Raw genomic sequence first — 24,726 nt, 5'->3', positions numbered from 1 at the left:
CATGTAAGCATTTCACTCTTAAACGTACCAAAGAGGGGGGGAATAGAAGCTGAAGTTTCTCCCAGAGTATAGCTCAGTACCTGTAATACTGCAAGCACAACTTAGTTGTCTGAGTAAAGCTGGCTTCCCCCAAAAGGACAAATACTCTACCTCTAAAGACTGATTCCATAGTATTTTTAAACTCACCAGTTTTCATTTTAATCTGATCTGTAAGACTAATCACTGTGTTTCTCAAACACAAAAACAGGATTTTTTTTTGGAAATTAAAAGTGTTCAGGGAGATGGAGGGATAGTAACTATAAATGTTCAGGAAAAAAATTCCTCTAAAATAGTCCAGCTCTGAAATGCTGAACAACTTTGCTCTCATTTCCAATTAGACTGACATTTAAAGAAAAACAGAACACCACAACTTTTATACAGCACCGCTTTTATAAGAGTGTTAGTTACAAAAAAAAGTAAATAAAAAAATTCCCCTGAGCAAATTCCAATAGTCACACATTTTAATATAATTTCTTCCATCTGCATGGCATTAAAAGTTAATCCAGGAATAATGCTTTCAGTCATCCACTCCAAGTGATGCAAACCTATTAACATTGCACAAATGCTGCGTTTCTGACATAGCACACCTGATAACCTTTTTTTTCTTATTAGATGGTTTCTTCTTCTTGCAGGACTCGGACTTGGCCTTGGTCATCTGAAAGAAGTCTGGAGATACAGTTGACTCCACTGTATTTAACAAAACCTGATAAAGCTGAGTCATTTTTGGAGATAAACTGAACAGATTTTCCACTGAAGGGTTTGATTTAAGCTCCTGATACAGTCTGTGCACAAGGGTCCCAGTATAAATCCTGCTCAAAGGAAGGAGAGAATCCTCATTTAGAGTTGCACCTCAGCAGGCCAGGTACAGAAACATGCTGCTTAGTGAAAAAACAGATCTTAATTACATACAGTATCCAACAGGGGACTTCTAAGGGATACCTGTTTTATTCCATATTTTTCTCCGTATTAATATCCTTAAAGAAGGGAGTTCAAATGTAGTAAAATTGGCCAAAGGAGTTTGGTGCAGAAAATAAAACATGCGAATGCATTCCATCAGGGGCTTGTGTGGAAAACAGATTCCTGAAACATCCTTACCTGCTTAGGTCTGGCTCAGAGAGAGGAGTGCAAAGTAGCTGGTTGAGATACAATCCCATCTGAAGACAGCACTGCCACTGGCAAAAACTGTGCGCAGCATCTAAATCAAAGTCTTTATTTTGCAATTTCTTTTCCTTCCATTTTAGAAATTCTTTATATGCAATACTGTCATCTTCAGCACATAAAACTGTGGTATCTAGGTTATAAATAAAAAAAATGACATGCAAATAAATGCTCTGCTGTGAACAGTACAAAAGTTATTTGCAATGTATAGGGTCTTCAAACCTCCAGTTCTATTTCACAGGAAGCATCAGTAATGTTTTCAGATGTCTCAAACAGAACTTTAGAACATAAAATTGAGTAAAAATTCAAGTATGAATATCCATGAGAATATGAAATTGTAAATTCGGTAATTCTATTTGTTAGGTCATTTGCTACACTGTTCTGTGAGTGGATCAGTTCCAAACATGATTGCCATCTCGCTCCCACCCACTTGGGGAAGCAGGTGGCAACCACATTAACCCAGTTCCTATAAACTAGAATCTAAAGAAACTGTCTAACCCTGGCATGTGTAATCTTTGCCATCAAATGAAGGACTCCTAGAGGAAATGCCACCGTAACTCTAATAGGTGTAAATATTGCTGAAACAATTTCTGTGGTAATGTAGTAAATTCAAATTCTCGCAATGCACAGGCAGAAAAAGGGTGCCTGTGCAGCTCAGCATTTTTAAGTACATATGATTTTAGAAAAACTTGTGAGAAAAAAAAATCAGAATGCATCAATAGTAGTTGTTCTCTTTTGATGCCTAAGTATGTTAAGCTTATTTTTTTGTAACTTTTATACCAAAATTAATCTTTTAGTCCTACAGAAAGCATTTATAAATGCAAGTTAATGTTTTACAAGATGGCAAAGTAATGTTTTACCTATATAAAATGTTAAATTGATAGCTAGCACTGTTTCTCTGCTCTGTATCAATGCAAAAAATATGACACCTCAAGATATAGTGTAAATCAATGTTAATTCATCGGAATTTGGACAACTCACCATAAATGAGGAAAAATGAATTATGGTATAGATTTTCATAGTAGCTGAACACCTAAAATTGTATTTTTTTTTTTTGGAGACGTACCTGGATCATTTGTTATCCTTTGCAGTTCTCCAGATACTATCATTAGAAGTAAAGCCTTTAAGTGATGCAACTTAACTTTTGGCTCTGAACAATGTATCCAGTAACATGTTACAGCAACAGGGAGTTGTAAGTGACTGGGGATAGACTCTAGGAAACTCATTTTCACTCCTAGAGTCTCCAGCAAAAACATCTGACGGCATGACATGGGCATCTGAAAATAAATTAAGAAATCAGAGTGGAAAAATAAAGGTAAGAGATAAGGTGTGAGCAATTTCCAAAAGGCAAATAAGCTTGTGCTTAAACTAGCTAGTACTTCATGTTTACAATAAAAATTTAAATTAATTATAAAATATTTCCTGTTCAGAATATCTATGAAACTTAAATACTACTTGAGCTTTAAAAACTACACAGTTAAGTGTAAAATAATTTTTTTACAATTGCCTGAGGTTAGATTTCAAGAGGTGTCAGTTGTCTTCAAATCAGGTGACTAAATTTAAACCCCTATGTAAAAGCTGACTTGCTTGGAAAAATCTTGTAACCATAATGCATTAAAATTACTTTGGTATGGCATATATATACATAAATATATATAAAAACCTTCATTTTGTGCCTCTTATAAGTTACCCTTGTTTTGTGAGATGTAATGGTGATGTCTGGTCTTGGTATGTTGAAATTACGTTTACCTGTAATCACAATGAAATCTTAAGTGTGAAGCTTGCATTTTTCACCTGCAATGTATTCATTCCTAGCACGTGTTCCCTCTTTGTTGTGCTATTTAACTTCTAAAAAACGGTGTTATAAACTTTGTCCATAACTTCATGCATGCAGTAGAATCGCAGCAGGCTGTTCAATTGTAATTTGAGTGCTTTGTGAACCTTGATTAGGATGGTTTTGCCTATTCTTAGGCAGACACCCTCACCGTGTAAGACAAACTGAAATCAGTTTTGCCTCGAGCACTTTAAATGCAGAATAACCTTTCTTCTGACCTTCTGTTGAATTGAAATTCCCCCAGATTTAGTAAGGAGAGTTGTTATAATAGTGGAAGCTCAAATTCATTAAACAGCATACATACCAAGACCAAATTAAGGAGTCATTAATGTTTCTTAAAATCCCAAATCATGATTTTTCAAACTCCTAAGTGTTTGCATATTGCTCATTTATAAGGCCTGTAACAATAACCTGTGTAAAACAACCTGTATGTAGGCTTTTGGATCCATAGCAAGCTGTAGCATTTAATGGTCATAGTAGTGATAGACTTGGTTCTCACATGAAATAGCCACCAGCAAGTGATAAAAACACAGCAGGGCCCACACAGAGAGATGTGTTAACAGTTGAACTGAATGCCAGACTGGATAGAGCATGTGGCTTAAATATGCAGTATTAGAAGACACAGCTGGTATTTCCAGATATTTCAGAAATTACTGCAAACAAAACCTCAGTTATGCAACTTTGTGAATGGGAGATTACCTTTCATTCACAGCAAGAGTTACCATCTTAATCATTAGAATGTAAATATACAGAATTGCTAATGGTGACTGCAACTAACCTAGTACAACTTTCCTTTGATTACAAGCGGTTTTTCAGCTGCTCTTCTGTCTGGCAAGCAGCAGGGGTCCACATTAGCAGGACACAAACTTGCAGCAGGTGAAATTACTTGGCAGCTACAAGATTCATACATGAAATAATGATGATTTTTAGTAAAAAAAAAAAGCATGGGTCAGGGGTCAGATTTTGTTTCAGAACATTGCTCTGAAACATCCATAGCTTGACGAAACGTAAATTAAGTTTTGTAGTGTTAAATTGTGCTCTTCTAAATTTCATGAAACTCAGCTTCTTCCTACAATTATAAAAGCAAGTATTAGTGTAACAGAATCATAGGATGAAAGAAGGGCTTAGAATGGAAAATTTAGGCAATATTACATACGCATACAACCAACTTTTCATATAATTTGTCTTGGTACACTTGGGGGGGGTGTGGAAAGGAAGGAAGATGAAGGCAACCTACATAGCTTCTCAAGTATCACAGGCCAAGCTCAGAGCCCTGCGGGTACGTCTGTATTAAGTAGTTAGTTACTGAGGTGGCTTAGGTCAGGCATCACATTTAGCAACCAGCTGGCAAATATGAGTCCCAACTACTTTTTGTCACTCACGAAACACTGTTAACTGTGATCTGTTGTGACAACCATTTACCTCCATTAACTTGTCCAAAGGAAAATGATCATCACAAAAATCTGTGGGTATGCTTGCTGCTTGAACAAATGTTTTTTTAAGTGTCTTTTGGAGTCTGTCAAATTCACATACAACTGGCAGCTCGCTGGTCTGCTTACTTGGAGAAGCAGCTTCAGTGTTTTGAGATACTTTCAGCAGCAGTCCATAGATAACTTGTCGAATGGGCAAAGCTGTGCTATGCGCGCTAGGTCTCTGCATGTTCTCCACCTGAACGTGGAGGAAGGTACTTCTTAGTATCAGGGCATCGCTGATGAAGGGGGCCAGCTTACCTTTTGCCAAAGCATCAAGTACCCACTGCGGTAAGTCTGAGCTCCTGGCTGCCTCACAGTCGTACTTGCCGTTCTGAAAAAAGGCCTCAAGATTCACGTCGGACGGAGTATAATCCTCCATTGAAGTGCACAGAAGTTCCCTTATTTCCTCCCTCTGGTGCTTCTTAAGGTATTTCAGCACGTTGTCGACAGCCTCGGTGGGCTCAGCAAATTGCGACAGCCAGTTCAGAAGCCCCTGAAGGCGGACGTGCTTCCCCCCCTTCCCCGCCGCCCACCCCCTCGGCGAGCGCACCTTGCTGAAGAACACCTGGAGAGCTGCCAGGTCGATGTAATCGTTCCCGTTCATGGCGGCAAAGAGAGGGAGCAGGCTTCTGTTCAGCTGACTGAAGTGCCCGCAGAACTTCTCCACGGAAAAGCAGCGAGCGGGAACGTAGCAGCCCTGCGCCCCCTCTCCCGCGCACACGCTCCGCCACTGGAAGTGGGTCAGGGGGCAGTAGCCGGCCGCCAGGTCGAAGACGCAGAAGTCGCTATCGAGGGAGAGGACGGGGCAGCCCCAGCGGTTGGCCAGGCCGGCGATCTCCCGGTCGGCCTCGGCGAAGCACTGCACGAAGGGCACGCCGAGCCGGCCCAGCGCCTGCACGAAGGCCTCGCGGGTCAGCAGCGGCACCAGGCAGCCGCCGTCGCCGCGGGAGAGGCCGTGGGCCGCCCGCAGCCGATCGGCGGCGCGGCTCCGCAGCGTGGGCAGCTTCCTGTCGTCGGCGCCGCGCCCGCCGTCCAGCACCACGAAGGGGGCGACGCGGCAGGTCCGCAGGCTGCCGAAAAAGTCGCGCACGGCCGCCGCGAAGGGGCCGTAATCGCCGCCGCGGCGGAAATCGACGGCGGAGGCGAAGCACAGCTGGTGGTAGAGGCTGCTCCCGTCGATGACTAGCTTGGTGTCCCTCACCCGCAGCTCGGTGAAGAACGCCCCGCGCTCCTCCACGAAGCCCGTCAGCCCCTGGACGCCCATGGCGGCGGCGGCGGCAGCCACCCTCCTCCGCGCCCAGGAACGGCGCCACGCCGCCGGAAGTACTGCTAGGAGCGACAGGCAGAGTCCTCTAATCAGAACTCCTTTTCCATTTCCCGCCTACTGCCTCTCAGTACGCGTGCGCGGCGTCTCCTAGCGACGGAGCCGCAAACAGGGGCCCGCCGGAGCGGCCGGGCGAGGTAGGAGCCTGTGGTCGTTTCCTCTTTTGTCCTGGCTGGCAGCGCCCTGCCTCAGGCCATCCCGAGGGGAGCCGGAGGACCCTAAGGAACGGTAGTTCCCGCCGTCAGGCGGCCCTTAGTGGCCGAACGCTGGAGGGGCAGAAACCGGTGGGGAGTTCGCGTACCTGCCGGCGAGTCCGGACGGGTCCCAGGGAGCACCTCCTTCCCCGGAGGGGCGAGGAAGGGGGGCCGGATGGAGGCGTGCCGCCCTCATCTCTCTGTGAGGGCAGTTGGGCGGGGAAGCGGGGACGCTTCGTACCTGCGTGTGTGCCCCCAGGCCCTCGGAGCGTGAGTTTTGAGTGTTACACGGTCTGTTAACGAGGTAATAACATCTCAGGTTATCCTGGGGGATCTCGGCTTCCTGAATGTGCGTCAGGGAGACGTTAATTAGCCTCTTTGATAGTCGAATACATTTGACCTTGTTTTACCATCACCTGCAAGCTCCTTTGCTGCTGACACTACTAATAAAATCTTTCGTAGTTATCCTTTCTCTGGGAGCAGTAAAAAACTGGGCCAACTGAGGTGATGTTACTTTGGAGCTGGCTAGGTTTATAAAGATGTTGCAGAAAAAAACAGTGGAGCCAGTGTTCAGGAGTCTTTTGGTTTGGATTTTTTCTTTTAAATGAAGGGGAAAAACCCCCAGGAATACCTTTTTTTTTTTTTTTTTTTAAATTATTATTTTCAAAACTTTAGAGGAGCAGGCCGGTGAAGTCATTGGCAGGAAAAAAAAAATCAAGGTTGTAAATACTGCGGATATTTGGAGTTTAAATATAAAAATTCTGGAATTCATACTGCGTGGTGGGGGGGGGGGCAAATGTAACACAGGGGTTCTTAAGGAATAAAAAGAAAACCTGATAGAATTGGAAAATGGCCTTGATTGACAAAGAAAGGTTCATTTTGGAGGTAGAAAGTGTCAGAGTATGTTAGCCGTTGCTAAAGAAACCTGAAGATTATGTAAAGGATATTAAAAACAGTGTCTTACATAAGCAAAGGAAGGTCAGGAGAAGAAGTGGAGGTGCTGTGCACTTAGTGTGTGTAGGTGGAACTGTGAAACCCTAAACAACTTTGCTTTAGCTTTACAACAAAAAAGAGGAAGGAGATTTAACTCTAGCCAAGGAAGAAGGAAAATTAAAAAAGTGTTCCAGACAATGTAATTGCATTCGTTTGGCATCAGCAGTCTGCCAGGATGGGGGGGAGAAAATTAAGAACATGAACTGTCTACCAGAGTGTTACCGGATAGGGTATACTGGGATTTTTGAAGAAAAGGGGGCTGGAGAGTTGATTTCTTTGAGTTATCTCTAGTTGTTCTGAACTTTAAGGAAGCAATTGATGTACTGCTGCTTGGGAAATACCTGATCAGTGAGAGAAGATGGACACTGGTAAAAAATACAAGGAAGGTTGGGTTAAAGGTATGAGTCAGGTGGCAGAGGCTGCCAGTTCATATACTTCTTGAAGAATCAGTCAGTCTTATGGTTGAGTCAGGCTCTAGAGTCTATTGACTCTTGCAGGGTATTTCTTTCAAATGCAGTGGCTCAGCAATCCATCTCTTCTGTGCCATTAAAATGCACCTGTGACACCACGATGGCAATCACTGGCCTCTGCCTTATAACACTATTCAGCAGTACATATTAGAGCATTTCACAAAGTCACGTGATAGTTATTACTGTTATTATATACAGAGGGAAATTGAAGCATAGAGAGTAGCAGGTGAGAGGCAGGGTTGGAAAGAAAGCGCAACAATTAGACTCAATGGGCTACTTGATCTCAAGTGTGATATTGTGGTGTAAAGCATTGTGATATATTCCTAGGGCCCAAGTAAGTATGAAAATTTGAAGGTGAGCAGCGTTAAGTGACTCTTCTCCAGGAAAAAGGAATAGGTAGCTCAGCAGTTTTTGTAAGTGTAGTTATTTCTATAGGTTATGTATTTCAAAGCTATTCTATTTGGAGGGACTTTTTACAAGGGCATGTAGTGACAGGACAAAGAGTAACAGTTTTAAACTGAAAGAGGGTAGATTTAGATTAGATGTTAGGAAGAAATCCTTTACTGTGAGGGTGGTGAGACACTGGAACAGGTTGCCCAGAGAAGTTGTGGATGCCCCATCCCTAGAAGTGTCCAAGGCCAGGTTGGATGGGGCTTTGGGCAACCTGGTCTAGTGGAGGGTGTCCATGGCAGGGGGGTTGGAGCCAGTTGATCTTTGAGGTTCCTTCCAACCCAAACCATTCTGTGATTCTATGAATGTATGAAGGCATCCATAGACCAGTAACTTCCTAGGAAAATAGAATAATAAATGAAAAATACATAAACTTTCCAGAACTGACAATGTAATATTTTCTGGAGTTCATCTTCCTGCCCTCCCCGCACCTCAACATGATCCATTTACACTTCTTCAGACAGATTTGGAGTTACAGAAGAGGTAATTTTCTAGCTGACATTCTTTGCTTAGCATTTGCATTTCAAAATTTTTGTCACATTTGCTATTTGAAAGAGAATACAGAAACAGAATCTCAGGAGCGCTTTTGTTTAAAAAACATACAGGATTTGTATCATTGTTAAGATGGTTTGTATTAATTAAAATTTGGCTGTGTTTCATAATATAGTGACACTGCAATGTCAGGCTCTTTGGTACAGTGTGATAGCAGCTCAGCAGATGGGTATTAAAATAGGTTCTTGTGCACTCACCCACCCTGCTGTTGTAAGATACAAATTTGTGATCTTCATTTAGGCTCTGCATTTGTTAGGAAGTGAAGATAGCGACTTGGAACCAGCAGTTATACATTTTTGTCTTTTCTCTTCCAAAACAACAACAAAAAAGCGCATTTTGATGTGCTTGCATTGATGTTAAAATGCTATGGTGAATAAATCCAGTGTGGGCGCGCTGCACTGCAGCAGGCAGCGTTGATAGATAGTAGTATCAGTTGCACCGATTGCAGGATCTTGCAACATCTTTATTTGTTCCAAAGGTTCCTCAAGCACAAATGATGCAGGTAGCATTATATAAAGGCAAGGTAACAAAAGCAATATTGTTTTATTATGTGCAGTGAAACACCTGCCCTTTATCATTTGGAATGAGGAAGGTCGAGTAAAGAAAGTTATTCTAAACTCATGTTCAGTTATTGAAAACCATAGAAATACTAGAGGTTTGCCTTCGCAGTCCCTATGTTTGTAGAATTAGGACCTCAGTTAGACAAGAATTCCAAATCAAAGCTAAGTTGTTAGAAAGATGGATCAAGAAAGAATTATTACAGTGAAGGAGAAATGAAGAACTTTTGGAAGAATTGGGTTTTATTGAAAATCTTGTAGACTTGTGGGTAGCCATGAAGCTCTAATTTGCAGAAGATAATAGTTGTGAATCATGCAGAAGCTGTGAGGTCAGCACTTAAACAGATGGTGAAATCTGAGGGTTAATTGAAAGAGCAGAGAAAACAATTTTGTCGTTATTGATGGGAGTGAACTCAAATTACGGGTGGAGATTATGCTTCAGTATATATATATAAAAAAAAAAAGAAATTTGTATCCTAAAATGCAGATATTTTTGGTGTCAGGTACTGACAGGTATAAAGACAGGTGGTGAGGAAGAGTGCTGTATCTAGGGGAACTGTCAGGTGAAATACAGGTGTAGTTGTCTTTGCAAAAAGCACTTGAACTTTTAAATAAACTAACATTCAAGCACCTGCATTTCATTTCCCCTGTGTTATCAGTTCAGTGAATTCATTTAAGGTTGGTTTAGAGGAAGGTTGACTATGTAACATCTACATTATCTGGAGTTTATCAAGTCTGCTGCCTGCATCTTAGCAACTAATGATTCCACTTAATTTGTGTTTTGCTGCAAGCTGAGTGCTATAAGCACTGCCATAGAATTAAATGAAGATTTTTAATAAGAATAATACATTGACAAATCTTTTTTTTTCTGTTTCAAGTGCTTTCTGTGAACATCCATGGAAGAGTAAAAGAATTTGAAAGCCATATTCTAGAGAAATTTGTGTAGTTTCTATTACACAGAAATGCTGAAATTTCAAGAAACTGCTAAGCATGTCGCTGGTGCCAGATTTAATTCTGCTTGCTCAGACGCTATGATTGCAAGAAGATACACTATTGAGAGGAAACTCGGCAATGGAAGCTTTGGAAGTGTGTATCTGGTTTCTGACAGAAAAGCAAAACAAGGAGAAGAATTGTAAGTAAGCCCTTCACATATTTTAAATAAAAATGTTTGGAACATATTTCTTGCATTGTAGATGGTTTCTTTGTGTTTGTGTCTCACCTCTCAGTTTGGTGTTATGTTGCAGCCTTAACTGTTTAACTTTAGTGAGGACATAACATAGAAGCAGAATTTATGCTGACGCAGCATTCTAACTGAATCTGGTTTTGTCTGAAATAGTTTATCAGCTATCTCTAAGTCCTTTTTAATTTACTCGTGCAAGACAGAGTGGAGGTAGACAGAACATCTCAGACCCTCATCTCCATAGTGATGTACACCCCTGAAGCTTTGTAAGAAATAATAAAATCAGTAGAAATATATTAATTTACCCATTCCCTGGTGTCATGCCTTGGACAAGTTGCTAACGTAAGATATACTCTGTGGAAGTGACCCTTGTATTCACTCAGAACCGAGGTAAATTTTATCATTGTCCTGACAAGAAGCAGGGCAAAGGTATATGCCAAGTCTCACAAATTTGCTCCTCTTCTTTGTAGCAAAATTGTTTTTAAGGCTTAAAGCTTTATCATTTATAAGCTATCATTCCATAATTATGTCAATATATAATATATGTGTGTATAATATAATTTTATAGTTTATTTTTGAGGTCTTTATATTTTAAAAACTTGGTTCTTGACATTCTTTCATCAGAAAATTTACTAAAATGCTGGGCATTTGCCTTCCATTCCATGCTTATCCATCTTCATGAACATGATGGTTTTGTTTTAAAAATGTGGAAAAAGGGAATCCTTGGTCTAATCAGGTCTGGCTACAGCAATATCTAGCTCTACAATGCTTCGTTCAGTTACACAGGCCAATTAAGGCATGGAACCTTTAAAGGGAGCATGAAAATGTCTGAATTTCTGACTATATTTTAATGGACTTGCCTCTTAATTTCTGATGATTTCTCACTTATTTACTGTAGGTAAGTGTTTTGATAACACTTAATTGGATGCTTTCAGGAATTGATTCTGTGGCATTGTAAGGACTCAGATTGTTGGATGAAGTCTCAAAAGAAAGTGTACTGTATTGATGTCCTGTTTTTTTATCATCGAGTTGTGTAAATGAGACCTGAGGAAGAATAGTTATAGAAATTCCAATAAACACATCTTTGTTTGCTGTATACCTAACTTTTTTTTTTTTAAATTGCCAGCAAATCTTGATTATTTTATTTTATTTTTACCTGCCTGAATTTGGACGGGTCTCTTCAGTCTGGTTGATAAACCCTTTAGGATTCTGAAGCCATAGAGACAAAAGAACATTTTCAGACTGTTGACACTTCAGTACATGAATTTGAAGTCGGGTACGTGGGTAATGCATTACTGGGTGGCCTTCCTGAACTATGGTCAGAATTTGTATCATCTTAGACCCTAAAGTCAGTTAAACACAGTAGTTGCGTACTACTGTGTTTGTCTAGTGGTTTGATACTTACACCAAGTGAGATTTAAATGTGAATATTTTTGGATTTATCCAATAGAATTTGTGAGGCTTTTTGTTTCAAGTCTGAAACATATAATCAATGTGCTTTTCAGCCAAAAATACATTCCTCCTTTAAATATGGGTGTCTATTGGTTCTTATTGATGGACACATTAATGAGCAATTATATGATAAAAGAGCTTTTTCTGATTAATTTGTGCCTCACTTTTGCTATTTATGACAATGCATTCTTGGCAATATTGCTTTAATAGATGTGCAGCCAAGACATAATTCTTTCACTTGTTTTCCTTCAACATCAATTTACAGCTTCTCAGCTCCTTGGATTGCGGTTAGAGGCCACCATGCTCTTACCTTCTTCCAGCTGGCTTATAAGACTTTTGGATCTCTCTTAACCTTAACTAGAGTTTGCTACAAAAATGTGCTTTAATGAAAACTTTCATTAAAACCAATAGATAATATTGTTCATTTTCTGTTAAAATAATTTATCGTGCAAATAGGGTGACAGGAACTACCTGAGCTTGTAAGACCCTTCAGAATTCAGCTATTACTGAACTCATTCTTAGAATATTAACAGTATAGTGAAAAGTGCTGCTATAGCACAAGCTGCCAATCCTAAAAAAAAAAGGGGGGGGGAATATGTGCTTTACCATTAAGTAGTTATTATCTCCTTTCTTTAGGATTTTTCTTTGAGAACTTTAATTCTGAGTGACTGTGTTTTGAACAAACGTTCACTGCCTGCAGCATATCATGCCTGTCTTTTGTTAGGGATGGGGCTGAGCATGTCCTCTGCCATCCTCAGGACAGAGGCTGAGTATCAAATGGCATATTCTTTTTGTTTTGTTGTTGTTTTATCAGTCTCTTTGTGACTACAACGATATTTAATAAGCCAGTGCTAATGTAACACTGTAGTTCGTCCTTTCATCACTAGGGGGTACTTGCGTATCACAGTTATTCTTTATTCCTTCTGAGCCTCAAATGTTGATTGAAGCGCAGATTCCCCCAACTTTCTATCACTTATATGCTAATAGATGACAAAAATAGTGGCCCAGGTGAACATGAAAGCTCAGGTAGCATAATGAGATAGAGTCTAGACACTTTCTTCTATTTAAAAGTATTGGAGTTCTAAGGTGGAAACATACTAGAAGTCACATTCTCAACACTACTTTCAAATAAAAAAATAATCTCTTATGGAACTGTACTGATTACTGCTTCTGTTATATTTTTCATTGGGAAGTATATATACTTTTAATGAAAAAATAGGTGATTATGTTTCTTACTTAAAAATAAATAAATCTTAATACAGCTCTGAAAGCACTTTGGCAGAAAAAAGGAATTGAGCTATTTACATCCCAAATGACCTCAGCAGAATTAGAAGCCTATTTTTATTGTTTCAGGGGTGATCTAGAACATGCTGAGACAAATGTTATATAGAGTGAACTCAGCCACAGGTAGTTTCCTGAATATTGCTATAGTCTAAAGCACTGTGAAAGAGCATAGGAATAAATCATAAGAATACAAATTCCCAAGAATGACATTTTGGATATTGGTACAGATGCTGTTCAAGGATATCTTTTTCAATTTTCCATTAGTGCGATGTCTACAGAATGAGTTAATGCAGAAACTAACAATGGTTATCATGTAATTTCGTGTGTGCTCAGCAAAGCTTTTGCATGATTTTAGAAATTTTTTGGGCATGCATTGTACTTTGTTACCCCTAAAGGATCTTAACTGTGGTGAATGAAGTATTATGCACACAGTTGCTTCAGTTGGGAGGGAGAGAGGGTTGATTAGTTGGGGCATGCCTCAAGTTAACAGACTTACTTCGCATAAAACTATCCACATAGCTCAGGCCAGCAACGCCTGCCTCTCTTAGAAGTACGCACCAGCTTCATGCTGATCTCCAGTTCTGTGTACAGATGGGATAAGTATTACTGACTTTCTGAGATCGTACTAGATCAGAGACATCCAGTGTGATATAGTTGAGTTGCATACTCCATAAATAATAAGGTTATGAAGTACTACTAGTAGCATACGTAGGTCTTTTACTGAAGGTCTCTCTTAAGTGCTGCATTGTACGTGTTCCTTGCCTGTTGCTTTAACTTCCTTATTTGTATTTTTTTGTTAATTGTATTTTCTGGTAACTTTTTATGTTTGTAGTCCTGTGTGATTTCTGTAGTTTTGCCTTCTTTATTTTTAGGTGACTGTGAAAACCCTTTTTGTTCTAATTTGGCCTTCTACCCTATCTCAACTAGAAAATTATATCCTGGTGTAACCAGCTGTCAGTTACAGTGGTAGCTAAACACCTGAATGCCTAAGCCAGGAAGATCCCTGGTCACACAATACATCTTCTTGTGTCAATGAACTCCATTTTCCTTTAGAAAATAATAGTTGCAAGTCATCATATATTCTTAAATACGCTCTCGTAGATTCTGCTCACATTTAAGTTTACTGACCAATAGCTTCTCTGCTGGTATTGTTTGTTTTATGTTTTTCCAAGGTATGTTATCCACAATAGAGAGGGAGAAAACCAAACCCGTGAGTAGTATTCTGGAGTGGCATGGTGCCACCATGGGGTTATTTCAGACTGGCTGTTAGATGTAAGAATCACACTTTCCTCATTCTGAGATATCTGCTTTGTGTAGACATGTGATTAGTAACTTTTTCTGAATTTCATAATAATGTTCTAAAAAGAAGAATGCAAGTTCTTGTTTTCAGATTTATGGCTAGGGAAGGTGACTTTTGTCTTCCATGTTTGTGTAGAAAGTTACGCCATCTGCTGTACATCTTCTGCAGAGCTTTTGATCCTGTTGGATGATGCTCATCAAGTATGGCAGAGGGTTAAACATCTCAAAGATAGAAGTTCCTGCAACTTATGTGAAAACAGTGGAGTAGAGAACAAAATGAATGCCCTCATAAAGAGAAAGGCCAGAACGTGGGAGATTCTTCACTATGAAAGAAATTTCTCATGTACTAGACAATCCATACAGGAGAGAGAGATCATCAATTTCCCCCACTTTTGGAAGGAACTATGGTCAGAATTTATATCATCTTAGACCCTAAAGTCAGTTAAACACAAAGGACATGTTTGTACAAAACCAAGCTTCTTAATTCCAATTTACACAGAATGGCTTGGTTTGTGTATTATTTGACATTTTCCCTGTTAGATATTTGCAAATCTACTGGTTTTGAGCCAGGTACTGTACATTCATTAAAATTGAGATTGATTTGCTTAATGTTGACACTGCTTTTCCATTCTAGTAGGCTCTAAAATGAGCTTTGGCAAATCTTTATTTCAAATTGCAAACTGATTTAGCTAATAGAGTCCAAATAAGGATTGGATGCTCCTGCAAATATTTGCTGTGGTTTTTAATCTTTTCCAGGGTTTGAGCTGAATTTAGGCATGTTAGATGGGGATGCACGTCACTAGTTACCCATTAGTTTCACAAATTTTTAGAGGCTCTGGGTTTGACTCTTTTAAGAAGAAAAAACTGGTAAATTAAATAAATAAATTAATTTGGGTAAAAACTACTTCTTATGTATTTTTGTTCATTTTCCTCTTTTGTTAAGTTGCTCCAGTAATGAATTTGTACCTAAGTATCATTTTTTTCTTTACATTAATTTAATGTCACTAGCAAAGGACAAAGAGTGTTACTGAGTCACTTTTCTAGACCCATGTATGCCCACTGTGGAATACTGTCTGTTTAGAAGGACTCTTTGCATGTGTTTAGCACCTTTTCCATTCCAGGATGTGGAAGTACTTTTTAGAGCTGTGAAATATTTTTATCAAGTTTGCAAATGGACAATAAACAGGCAGGTTAAACAGTTTGCCTGTGTTCATGCAGCGAGGCTGTAGTATGCCAGGAAAATAACTGGGCCACTACTTGAGAAATCACTCCTTGATGTCTTGATCTTGCTAAATACTAGCAAAACCTTTAGTTATACTGTAGATGCTCGATCCTCATCTAGAGCCTAATGTCATGGGGGTAAGTTCTGTAGTTTGGAAACAAGCTGTTCTGTGCCTGGCAGGAAGGAAGCCTAGTTTCCTGGAGGCTTGCATCGTCTGTCCCTTTATCCTACCACAAGAAGCCCTACTTTTTCACCACACATGTTATGACAACATTCCTTTTTCTGGAATGTCCCCTGTTTACTTCCTGTAATCTTAGCTCCAGCTTCTCCCTTCCCTCTCGTATCCCTCCAATATATGTGTTTTCCTTCTGTATTCTCTAATTAGTGGTTGGAAAAGAGACAGATCAAGCTATGGTAGTCCCATAGCACATGCACAGATGAAATGATTGTTATATGTAATATTGGCCATTTGGCAGCTCAAACAATGTATAACTTTTGAGATCCAGGGGTTACTAAGGCTCTTGCACCTCCTACTTAGATCATTAAAAAAAGTCACCTTAAGATCTTGAAATTGCTACCCTTCTGACAGATTTGGTTGAATATGGATGGTAACTCCCTAGGTTGAGTAGTGATTGCTAGATAGGCAGTTTTTTCCTTGGTAGACAAGGCTGCTAAACTTAGGACAATTGGAAAAATTTGGAAACACTGGTGGGACAATTAAACTATGAATTCTTCTGCAACTTTCCAGTGTACTTGATCTTTAATATCTACCATCAGTTCTTTGCTAAGATATAATATATAAATCCTTTGAAGCTTATTAGATCTTATTTGATAGGAAATTCAAGTCACACCTATGTGTGGATACAATGCCAATTTCATTGGAAAAATTACAAGTGAAACTTATTTAGCAGCTCACTAGTTATCAAGCCAGTACTGTCTTATAAAACTATCTCAATGATCTGCTCAAATGCAATCTCTAATGATGAAGCGAAGGAAGGCATTTCAATATTGTGTCTAGGAAACAGTTTATATGAATTTTTGTAAATGAATTGTCACCTTTTTTTATTGGTACATTCAGAGAAAATTTACTTCAATTTACAAATCACCTTGAAAATGCAGGACATCTGCAGGTGTTTGAGTGTTTTGGGATTTTGGTTTTTTTGGTTTTGCTCTTTTTTTTTTCCAGATTCTTCACTCACTCGTGATTTTGTAAAAGTCTGTCTCAATTTTTGAGGAGTTTGCTTTTGTTTCTGGACATCATGGACCTAGACCTACCCAAAATAATTAGGTAACTTGGTTTGTATAAAGAATGTAGCAGGATTGTACCAGCATTTTTACAACTAATAGTAATATCCCTGTAGTCACTTCTATCCCAGTCCCCGTGAGTAGTTTATCAGCTAATCATAACAGTTAAAGTCTTTTAGAGATTTACGTTCAGCAGTAGTCTTGAAGAACAGTGCTATCACTTACAGATAATAAATCTCCTAATCAATCGTGCCAAGTGAAGCTCTGGGTTAAGTTTCACTGATTCCTAACCATGCACGGGCAAGCAGCTGAAGTACACAGTAGGCAATAGGGACTTCTAGTTCGTAAATATTCACAAGGTACTTATACATCCCCGTGGTGGAAAGCACACGCTGAGAAGCGCCAAACTCCCTGGTCTGCTCCTATATGTGGTAATTGTGGGGTGTCAGCTCAGCTTCTGTGTCTGACTTGCATTATACCATTAATCCAGAGTCATGCTATGATTCCTTGGAAACTGTGCGCTTAGCTGAATAATTTATCACATGACTTTCAATTATTTATGACTTCTTATAGCAAATGAAATAAAAATCTAAAGGTGGAAGAGTTTTGTAACTTATGAACATCCGAGTGACAGTCAGCAGATCCCTGTGTTTGCTGTCTGCTTCTCTGAAGGTATTCCAATTCATTTGACACTGGAATGATTAAAACAGTAACAAATGACTCCTTGCCAGTTGTGTGCATGTTTGTCTAATTGTGCTGATTTTCTTTTTTCTTCTCCTTCATTTAATAATAAAAACTAGAAATTAAACCTAGACTCCATCAGGTCATTTTAGATTTGTGAGCAGATATTCATGATCTCCTTGGAAACTGAACAAAGCTGCATTTCCTGTAGGACCTTCCTGATTACTGCTTATTTTTAAATGAGCTTTTCTTAGCGAACCATCTTTCGCTTAGTTCAGTCAAGTGTGCCTTTGCTTCTTCATGTAAGGCCTAGGCTACCTACCATGTATCAGCTGAGCTGCCATCGCTGCTAAGGTGTACAGTCATTCTCAGCCCCAAATAAGAGATAATAAGAGCATTGACAGAGAAGTTTTGCTGATTTAGCTAGAGCAGTTTAAGAAGTTAGCCTTCATGAGCTTCCCACTTGAGTGACTGAGCATGACACTCACGTTCTGTGAACGATGCTACGGGAGCCAAGACCTAGCCAAGCCAGTCCTTGCTGAAACCTCTGCCACAGTGGCTGATGCTCTTGTGCCTTAGTTTAAGAGTACACCTGCAAATGGACGTTGCCGGAGAGCAAAACTGTAAATGTTTAGCTTTGACTTTAGTAGGCAGTTGCAGCTATGGCCACAGTTGTTTCAGATTATTTCTAGTGTAGGCCAGTACTGGTTCAGAGACCAGTTTGATAGCACCAGGCTCAGTCAAAGCAGTTCTCACTGGAGACTCTGTGAGAGGATGCTTCAGTCCCCACCACCTGCATCCCTGTCTGTGCCTAGCTTTTTCCTGCAGCCCAGCGTGGCACTGTAGGGTTCCTCACCGACCTTTGGCACATGGAGTTAAGGAGCTGCAGACCTACCTTGCAGTTAGAATGTGGTAGTACCGAAGTACAACACAGGTACAGAAGATGGGCGCTACCATTAGAGCCTACTACAGCTCTGCGTTCCTCTCTCGAGTAAAGCTACGCTTACGCGCAGCTACCACAAAGCTATGGAAACAGACGCGCACATGCATCTTTGCAGAGCGATGCTCTGCTAAAATTGGTAGAATAACCAAATTGATGGTTATAACACAGCCGAACCCAAGAAATGGACCATCTCGCACTGAAACAATTTATTCAGAGCTCAGTGTAAGAAAGTTTGGAAAGTGCCTGTGCTGGATAAGTCTCTAGTGCGGACTGCAGGGTAGCTTGGTATTGGGGCACAGGTGTGAGATTTTATACTGCCCATGCTGGTGATGGATTTGGCAATTAAAAGCTACAGCCATGCTGCAGGCCTTTGCACAAGCAATTCCTTTGTTAAAATTTTTAGTTCCCTCACTTTCAAAAAATGTAAAACCTGATATTCTGTGCATTCTTTGAAATCAAAGGGTGAGTACTCAGAACATCTCAGGACCTTTCGTTCAGCTGGTGTAACGTAGGTGCCTGTGAAAATCCTTTGCAGCCATGTCTGATACAACCTTTAACTCTGCTCATCTTTTTGAGCTTTGGTGGTATTATTGTGGTTTTTTGGGGTGTTTTTTGGTTTGTGTTTTTTTGGTTTTTTTTTTACCCCTCTCCTTTTAGTATACCTTTCTTTGGCCAAATAGCCTAGTTTTTCATTTCCAGTGAGATTTGTCGATTTGACTGGAGTGTATTCTAACTAGGTCTTTAATTTACGTGAGTGGGAGGCAAAATTCCTTAAAGAAAATATTTCTTGGGTTTACTCTAAATCTCATCCCCCCACAGAGCTGAGCTCCTGGGAACTTGGTGCTGCAGCACCTGCCACGTTGTGATCTTGTGTGCAGGCGGTGAGTGGTGCTGATGGTTAAGTTCATCGTTTTTCAAAGTATTTGCAAGCATTATTTTCAACATTGAGCAGAGAATTGTGCTTAAGGCATTGTTGGTAAATTACTGGCTCTTTGAGGTGCACGGCAGAGACAGAATTTAATGATTTTGTAATTAAGCAAATGCCTTGAGCTCGCTTCTGTCTCATTCATTTTGTTAAAACTGCTGTTTAGTTTTTATGCATTTGTAAGCTAGCTTTATTAAGAAAATGGAGAGGTACAGCATTATTACTTTAGGTCAAAGTGTGACCACCCGCCTCAAAGATACAGTATGTGTTTGCAATATTTGAATATGCCTATCTATTGTATCTTGTGGCAGTTTACCCTTGTTGGCAAGGTGTTTTAAGTCTGCATCAAGGATATCGTAGTTTTTTCCATGCAGAATGAGCCTGCTGGCTCTTTGTTGCATTCAGTACATTGTAATGAGAAAACTGCTGCAGTGAGTGGAATAAATTCTGGATTTGCTGGACAGTCAGTGTATTTTTCCTTCTTTTTTTTCTGTTTGGTTTTGTTTGGTTGGTTGGTTTGTTTTTGTTGTGCTTATGTGACACATTAGTAAATGTAGTTCCTAGTTCATTGTTTCTCTTACATGCATGGTGTGCCCTTCCTCTGTTCTAAAGTAACTTTTCAATGTTGCTGGGTAGTTGCTTCATTTTTGAATTGCCCATGTTTCACTGATTTCTAAGACCACAATATCATACTCAGGAGGGCTAGAAAGTATTAAAAGATTTTTATCTAACAGTAGATGTTATACACAATTAATTTCCTCAGCATTGCTTCATTTCCTTTGCCTTTGATTGTAGACTATGTAGTAATATGCTTTTGTAAAGCTATAAACTATCCTTTTATCTTTATCTCCCCCTGTCCCCCCCCTTTTTGCATCATAGATAATTCAACGCATATCAGAAATAAACATTGAAGGAGATGCCTGCTGGAAAGAGACATGTAGGAAGAGTGAGTTTTCTCATTAAAGTTGCAGCAATTAGTATTTAAATTAGTTGTGGGAATTAGTTCCACTGAAGGGACAATACTGTTGATATAAATATCCTTGCAACATTGAAAGGAACATAATTCTGATTACAAATATATTTACATGCAGCAAAGAACCAATTAAACTTTACATGCCGAAATGTTGTAGTTGCATTTCTATGGAATGCATTCTTATAGCAATTATTAGTGTGCCTGGTTTCCCTTTGTTGCAACTTCGTGTTCTTCAAAATTGTCTGTTTTCTGTAAAGAAACTAGATCAGGTGATATGAGGGTCTCTTCAAAATTTCTAATTGAAACTAATTTCAAAACTTAAACTAATTCCTATATAAGCACAATTCTTTTTGGCAGATTCTGTAGCCCAAGGCTGCAAGGTGAAGAAACATAACAAGACAATTGTGAGATGTTTAATCATATTATAATGCTCAAAAACAAAATGCTCCATCCAAGCTTTAGTTCTCTAAAGGTATGTTCTTTTTCTGAAGGGGAATGTTAATTAGCAGAGCAGGTAATAGTGAAATGTATCCAGTATGTGTAATGAAATGGCAATGGAGAAATGCCTGGTTTAGTTTAGATTATTTGATGTTTGATGGAATTAAGTCTTCAAAGATACAGAGAATAAACAAATTATTTAGTCCTTGTCACGTTTCTCTTTCAAATTCCATTTAGGTTAGTAGCAGCGTGACATTTAATTACATTCTTAAACAAGACTAGGCTGCAGAAAAAAGGATGAATGAACAGTAGATGGTGATAATGCAACATGAAGAGATGAAAGTATTGCTAAAAAAAAAAGTACATTCACAGGCATTTAGTCTGTACCCCATAATAATTATTAATAATTTTCCCGAGTAGACACAAATTTCTTCAGTTCAATCACAGTCTGTTAGTATTTGATTTAGAGCTGAAACATACGAATAGACTATAAGTGTAATTACATTTTATTTTTTCATTTCTGTAGAGGAAAAAAAAATTCTAGGTTTCAAAAACATGGCTTTAGAGGAAAATTCTTCCTTTTTCATCAATATCCACTTCTATTTTGTAATTTTAATCAGTGTAGATGACAACCCAAGGTGTCCCAAAGAATTATTCAAAATAAATACCTTTGAATATCTAAATAAATAATGTTAATGGTGCTTTCGTGCAGTAGTAATATGGCTTGTTCAGTTCTGTGGAAGATAACACAAGTACTCTGCTTTGCTTTAAAATTATTGATTTTTTTTTCCTGACATTGGCACATATGGCTGACCAAAAATAATTTGAAGTATGCCCCTTTGTATATGTGAGATTTTGCTCAGTGCAGAAGAAAATTATATAAGCTGTATATTCCTTGAAGGTAATTTATTTCAACAGTGTTCTCTTTCATGATCTTGTCCTAGAAAATATATTCTCATTTCTTTGGGATACTAATTAGGAACTGTTAATTTTCAAATAACCATAAACTGTTTACATCATGAGCTGAACTGTTCAGAGTTAGTGCATATGTTAGAGCATTTGGAAATTAGGCAGCTCAAAAAATGTTTGTAGGTGCTATAATTGTGACTTGCTGATGGAAATGAAAAGTGAATCATCCATTTCACTTGTAAATTTATGAAATCTCATCACCATTCAAAGATATTTAAGCACTGGTAAATTCTTTAAAGTGCTTATTTGGAAAAGAAATTATATTTAATCCATCTACGGATATTACAGTGCTCATATAGTGACTGAATTCTTAGCGGTTAACTCAGGGATTAGTTCTCGATGTTTATGAACATTCATGAACAGCACAAATAGGCTATTTTGGAGGATAGGAAAAAACAGTCATTGACAATTGTTATGGCTTTCTAATAAATCAGTAGTGTCCATGGTGATGACAAAAGAAGCCCAGCATTTGATTTAAGGAGTTATGCAGCGATACTTAGGATTGAAATGGGTTTATGGCTTCACTAATAAATCAGTAATGGCCATGGGAATGATAAAAGGAACCCAAGATTTGATTTAAGAAGCTGTGTAGTAATACTTAGGTTTGAAATGTTTTGGCTAATGAGTGAACATATATGTAACTAGGAATAGCAAACAGCACTCATTGTTTTTCATCGGAAGTGTGCTAATCTTTTTGATTTTTCCCACAGAAATCAAGTGCTCTTAATTTACTGTGAGTGTTTCTTTCCTTAACTAAAACCAAGTATTTGTTCTAGGTAGGACTGATTTGTGTATACTGACTTTTTGCATCTTATGGTTTCACCGGCTCCTTCTTTCCCTCACAGGTGAATGAATGTCTTTAAATTATCTAAGTATGCAGATACTGGTGCTCAAAATATAATTGATAAAATACAATGGAAAGAATGATTATTTGAATTTTTTATACTAAGCTGTAAACTGCAGGAAAGCCAGTCACTGACACTAGGCAGAGAAATCTGGTAAGATTATTAATAAAAGGATAGCTGTATGTATGATGGGTATGGATAAGATGAAAATTACAGTGGAACTAGAAGACCAGCCTAAGTGAGGGGAAGTAGATTCCAGGCAACAGGGTGCCATATAAAATCAGTAAAGTATCTTAATTGCAATTAAAAGCTGGATGTGCAAAAGTGCAAACGTGAGAGCTCTGAAAGGAAACGTGAGGAAACTGTAATGCCTGACAGCGGGCAAGTAACTTTACATGAGGAGTACCTCATGTGCACAGTGGAATGTCAAATCAAGGGGAATCTGTAATATCCAGATGTAAACTGTACAAAAAGGGCAGTTAAGTTGGGGACAGGCAGGACTATATATCAAAAATTAGATTCAAATAATACAATATTTTCAGTGTGGAAGTTATCAACAGAAATCTAAAATTATGATTTTAGAACTACACTGTTGGCTGTTGTGTGCAAATCTCATCAACTGTGCAATACTCTAGAAAGTTACTGACTGTGAGAAGTAGTAATAATGGGTGACTTCATTTTGTCTGTATGCAGATGGTGTCCTTGTGACTGAATTTCCCAAACAGTTTTAATACGGTGGAAGCTGTTGTGCGGGCAGGACTTGTATGTGAGGGAGGGTTGTTGCCTGTTCTTCGTTTTGGTCCCCATTTGTAGTACCATACTTTATCTGTTTGCCATTTGATAAATAGAATTTAAGACATCATTTATTAGACAGGCAATCCTTTAATTTTATTGTTTATGACCAATTTTAGATCCAATTACAGAGCCAGTACGAGGTGATACATTTTTACGGAGTTGCAGGTGGTACTTGTACTGAGGAGTTACCAAGGTGAACAGGTAGCCCTAAAAGGTCAGAGTGAGTAGAAATACAATACACAGTTACGGGTTACACCACAACTCTCTATATTGAAGTCAGGGTGACTTGGAAATATAAACTATATGGAATGATAAATTCCCAGCTTTGCACACTGATTACCTGCCAGCAGGTCTTGCTAATGTCAGGCCACAATTAACTGAACAACTGCCTGTGTAAAATTAAGTTTCTATTTAATTAAAACCTTCAAATTTTGGTCATATATTCCTAGAGCACACCTTCTCTGTGGTATTTTATTAGACGTATTTATTCTTGACATTAAAACAGTTGTATTTCTTTTACTTCATTATCAGCAAGCAAATGTACCTAGTTGTGCTGGCAAAACCATGACACTAGTCAATAATTCATGTTGCAGTTTACTCAATAAACGGAGTGCATTTTGAGAAAGGCTGTTGTCTTTTAAGAATTGCATCTGATCCAATAAACCAAATTATAGAATAATAAAGTATGTCATCAATGTAAACAAATACCAGATGGGTTGTAAAACATTTAATTTTAGATCAGTGCAAATAGACTGAGATAAACACTGCTGTGGCATATTGTCAGTCCCTAGTAAAGCTCAAAAAAGGATTCCCACTTCGTGTCTCCATCCTGGAGGATTCTACCTTCGTGCTTCTTTTTCTCTTAAGTCTTGGTCTATTTATCCCCATTTGCTCCACGTTATTGCGCTTTCAGACACGGTCTGGCTGGGTTTCAAAGCGTGACGATGCAAGCCAGGAAGGTTGCTGGAAGCCAGAAGGTATTCCCGGGGAAGGTCTGTGATTGTGCCCAGGCACCGGCACTGGGGAGGCAACGGAGCTGCTTTCTGTACTGTGGGGAGTGGGCTTATCTCTCGTGTTATTTTCCCACGCCGGAGGGGACGGCTGCTGTTATCGGTACCAGCCCCAGCTTCTCCAGGCTGGATGTAAATAGTGACAGCTTGCGCTTTTTACTCTTAAGATGTGAATGCATTCACTACAAGGCTTTCTGTTGTGGTCAGTTCAAGATAAAGTCTGAATTGTCTTTACACTATTAAATTGCAAGGCTAAGGGTTTTTTTTCCACACAGTTAAAATCCAGAGGCTATTGTTTTAAATTTACATTCAGGATATCTGCTACCCCTTCCTTGTATAACAAAGTTATCTCCTTATGTGTCTATATTCCAAATTAAGTGCAATTTATAATAAATAAATTTAAATTAGAACATCCATTTGAG

General features: G+C 39.0%; 2 protein-coding genes across 7 annotated transcripts in view; one reads left to right on the top strand and one right to left on the bottom strand.

The window, feature by feature from the left end:
- Positions 1-410: 410 nt before the first annotated feature.
- ASTE1 (asteroid homolog 1) lies at positions 411-5,813 on the bottom strand. Its single transcript, XM_054814389.1, has 4 exons — positions 4,454-5,813; positions 2,264-2,474; positions 1,135-1,330; positions 411-848 (listed from the first exon to the last, which is right to left on the bottom strand). The coding sequence occupies exons 1-4, from the start codon at positions 5,765-5,767 to the stop codon at positions 557-559; spliced, it is 2,013 nt and encodes a 670-aa protein (XP_054670364.1). The 5' UTR covers positions 5,768-5,813; the 3' UTR covers positions 411-556.
- Positions 5,814-5,844: 31 nt separating this feature from the next.
- The window catches only part of NEK11 (NIMA related kinase 11), a 98,056-nt gene continuing 79,174 nt past the window's right edge, over positions 5,845-24,726 (top strand). For 3 of the 6 annotated variants that reach the window (XM_054814378.1, XM_054814380.1, XM_054814379.1), the window contains exons 1-2: positions 5,845-5,964; positions 9,922-10,175. In XM_054814378.1, coding sequence (XP_054670353.1) covers positions 10,006-10,175 — 170 coding nt within the window. In that variant the 5' untranslated portion in view covers positions 5,845-5,964; positions 9,922-10,005. Of the gene's footprint in view, positions 5,965-9,921; positions 10,176-24,726 lie in introns of those variants that run through there. The other 3 variants (XM_054814381.1, XM_054814382.1, XM_054814383.1) reach the window with 3 other exon arrangements.

The sequence above is a fragment of the Grus americana genome, chromosome 2 (genome assembly GCF_028858705.1).
Source record: "Grus americana isolate bGruAme1 chromosome 2, bGruAme1.mat, whole genome shotgun sequence".
Taxonomy (NCBI): Eukaryota; Metazoa; Chordata; class Aves; order Gruiformes; family Gruidae; genus Grus; species Grus americana.
Note: the sequence above shows the minus strand (reverse complement) of the source record. Positions and strands in the feature narration are given on the sequence as shown.

Excerpts from the sequence above, each read along its gene's own strand:
- ASTE1 (XM_054814389.1), bottom strand. The coding sequence starts at position 5,767 with ATGGGCGTCCAGGGGCTGACGGGCTTCGTGGAGGAGCGCGGGGCGTTC. Across the intron at positions 2,475-4,453 it reads CTTTGGACAAGTTAATGGAG|ATGCCCATGTCATGCCGTCA; the intron begins GTAAATGGTTGT and ends ATTTATTTTCAG. Across the intron at positions 1,331-2,263 it reads AAGGATAACAAATGATCCAG|ATACCACAGTTTTATGTGCT; the intron begins GTACGTCTCCAA and ends TTTATAACCTAG.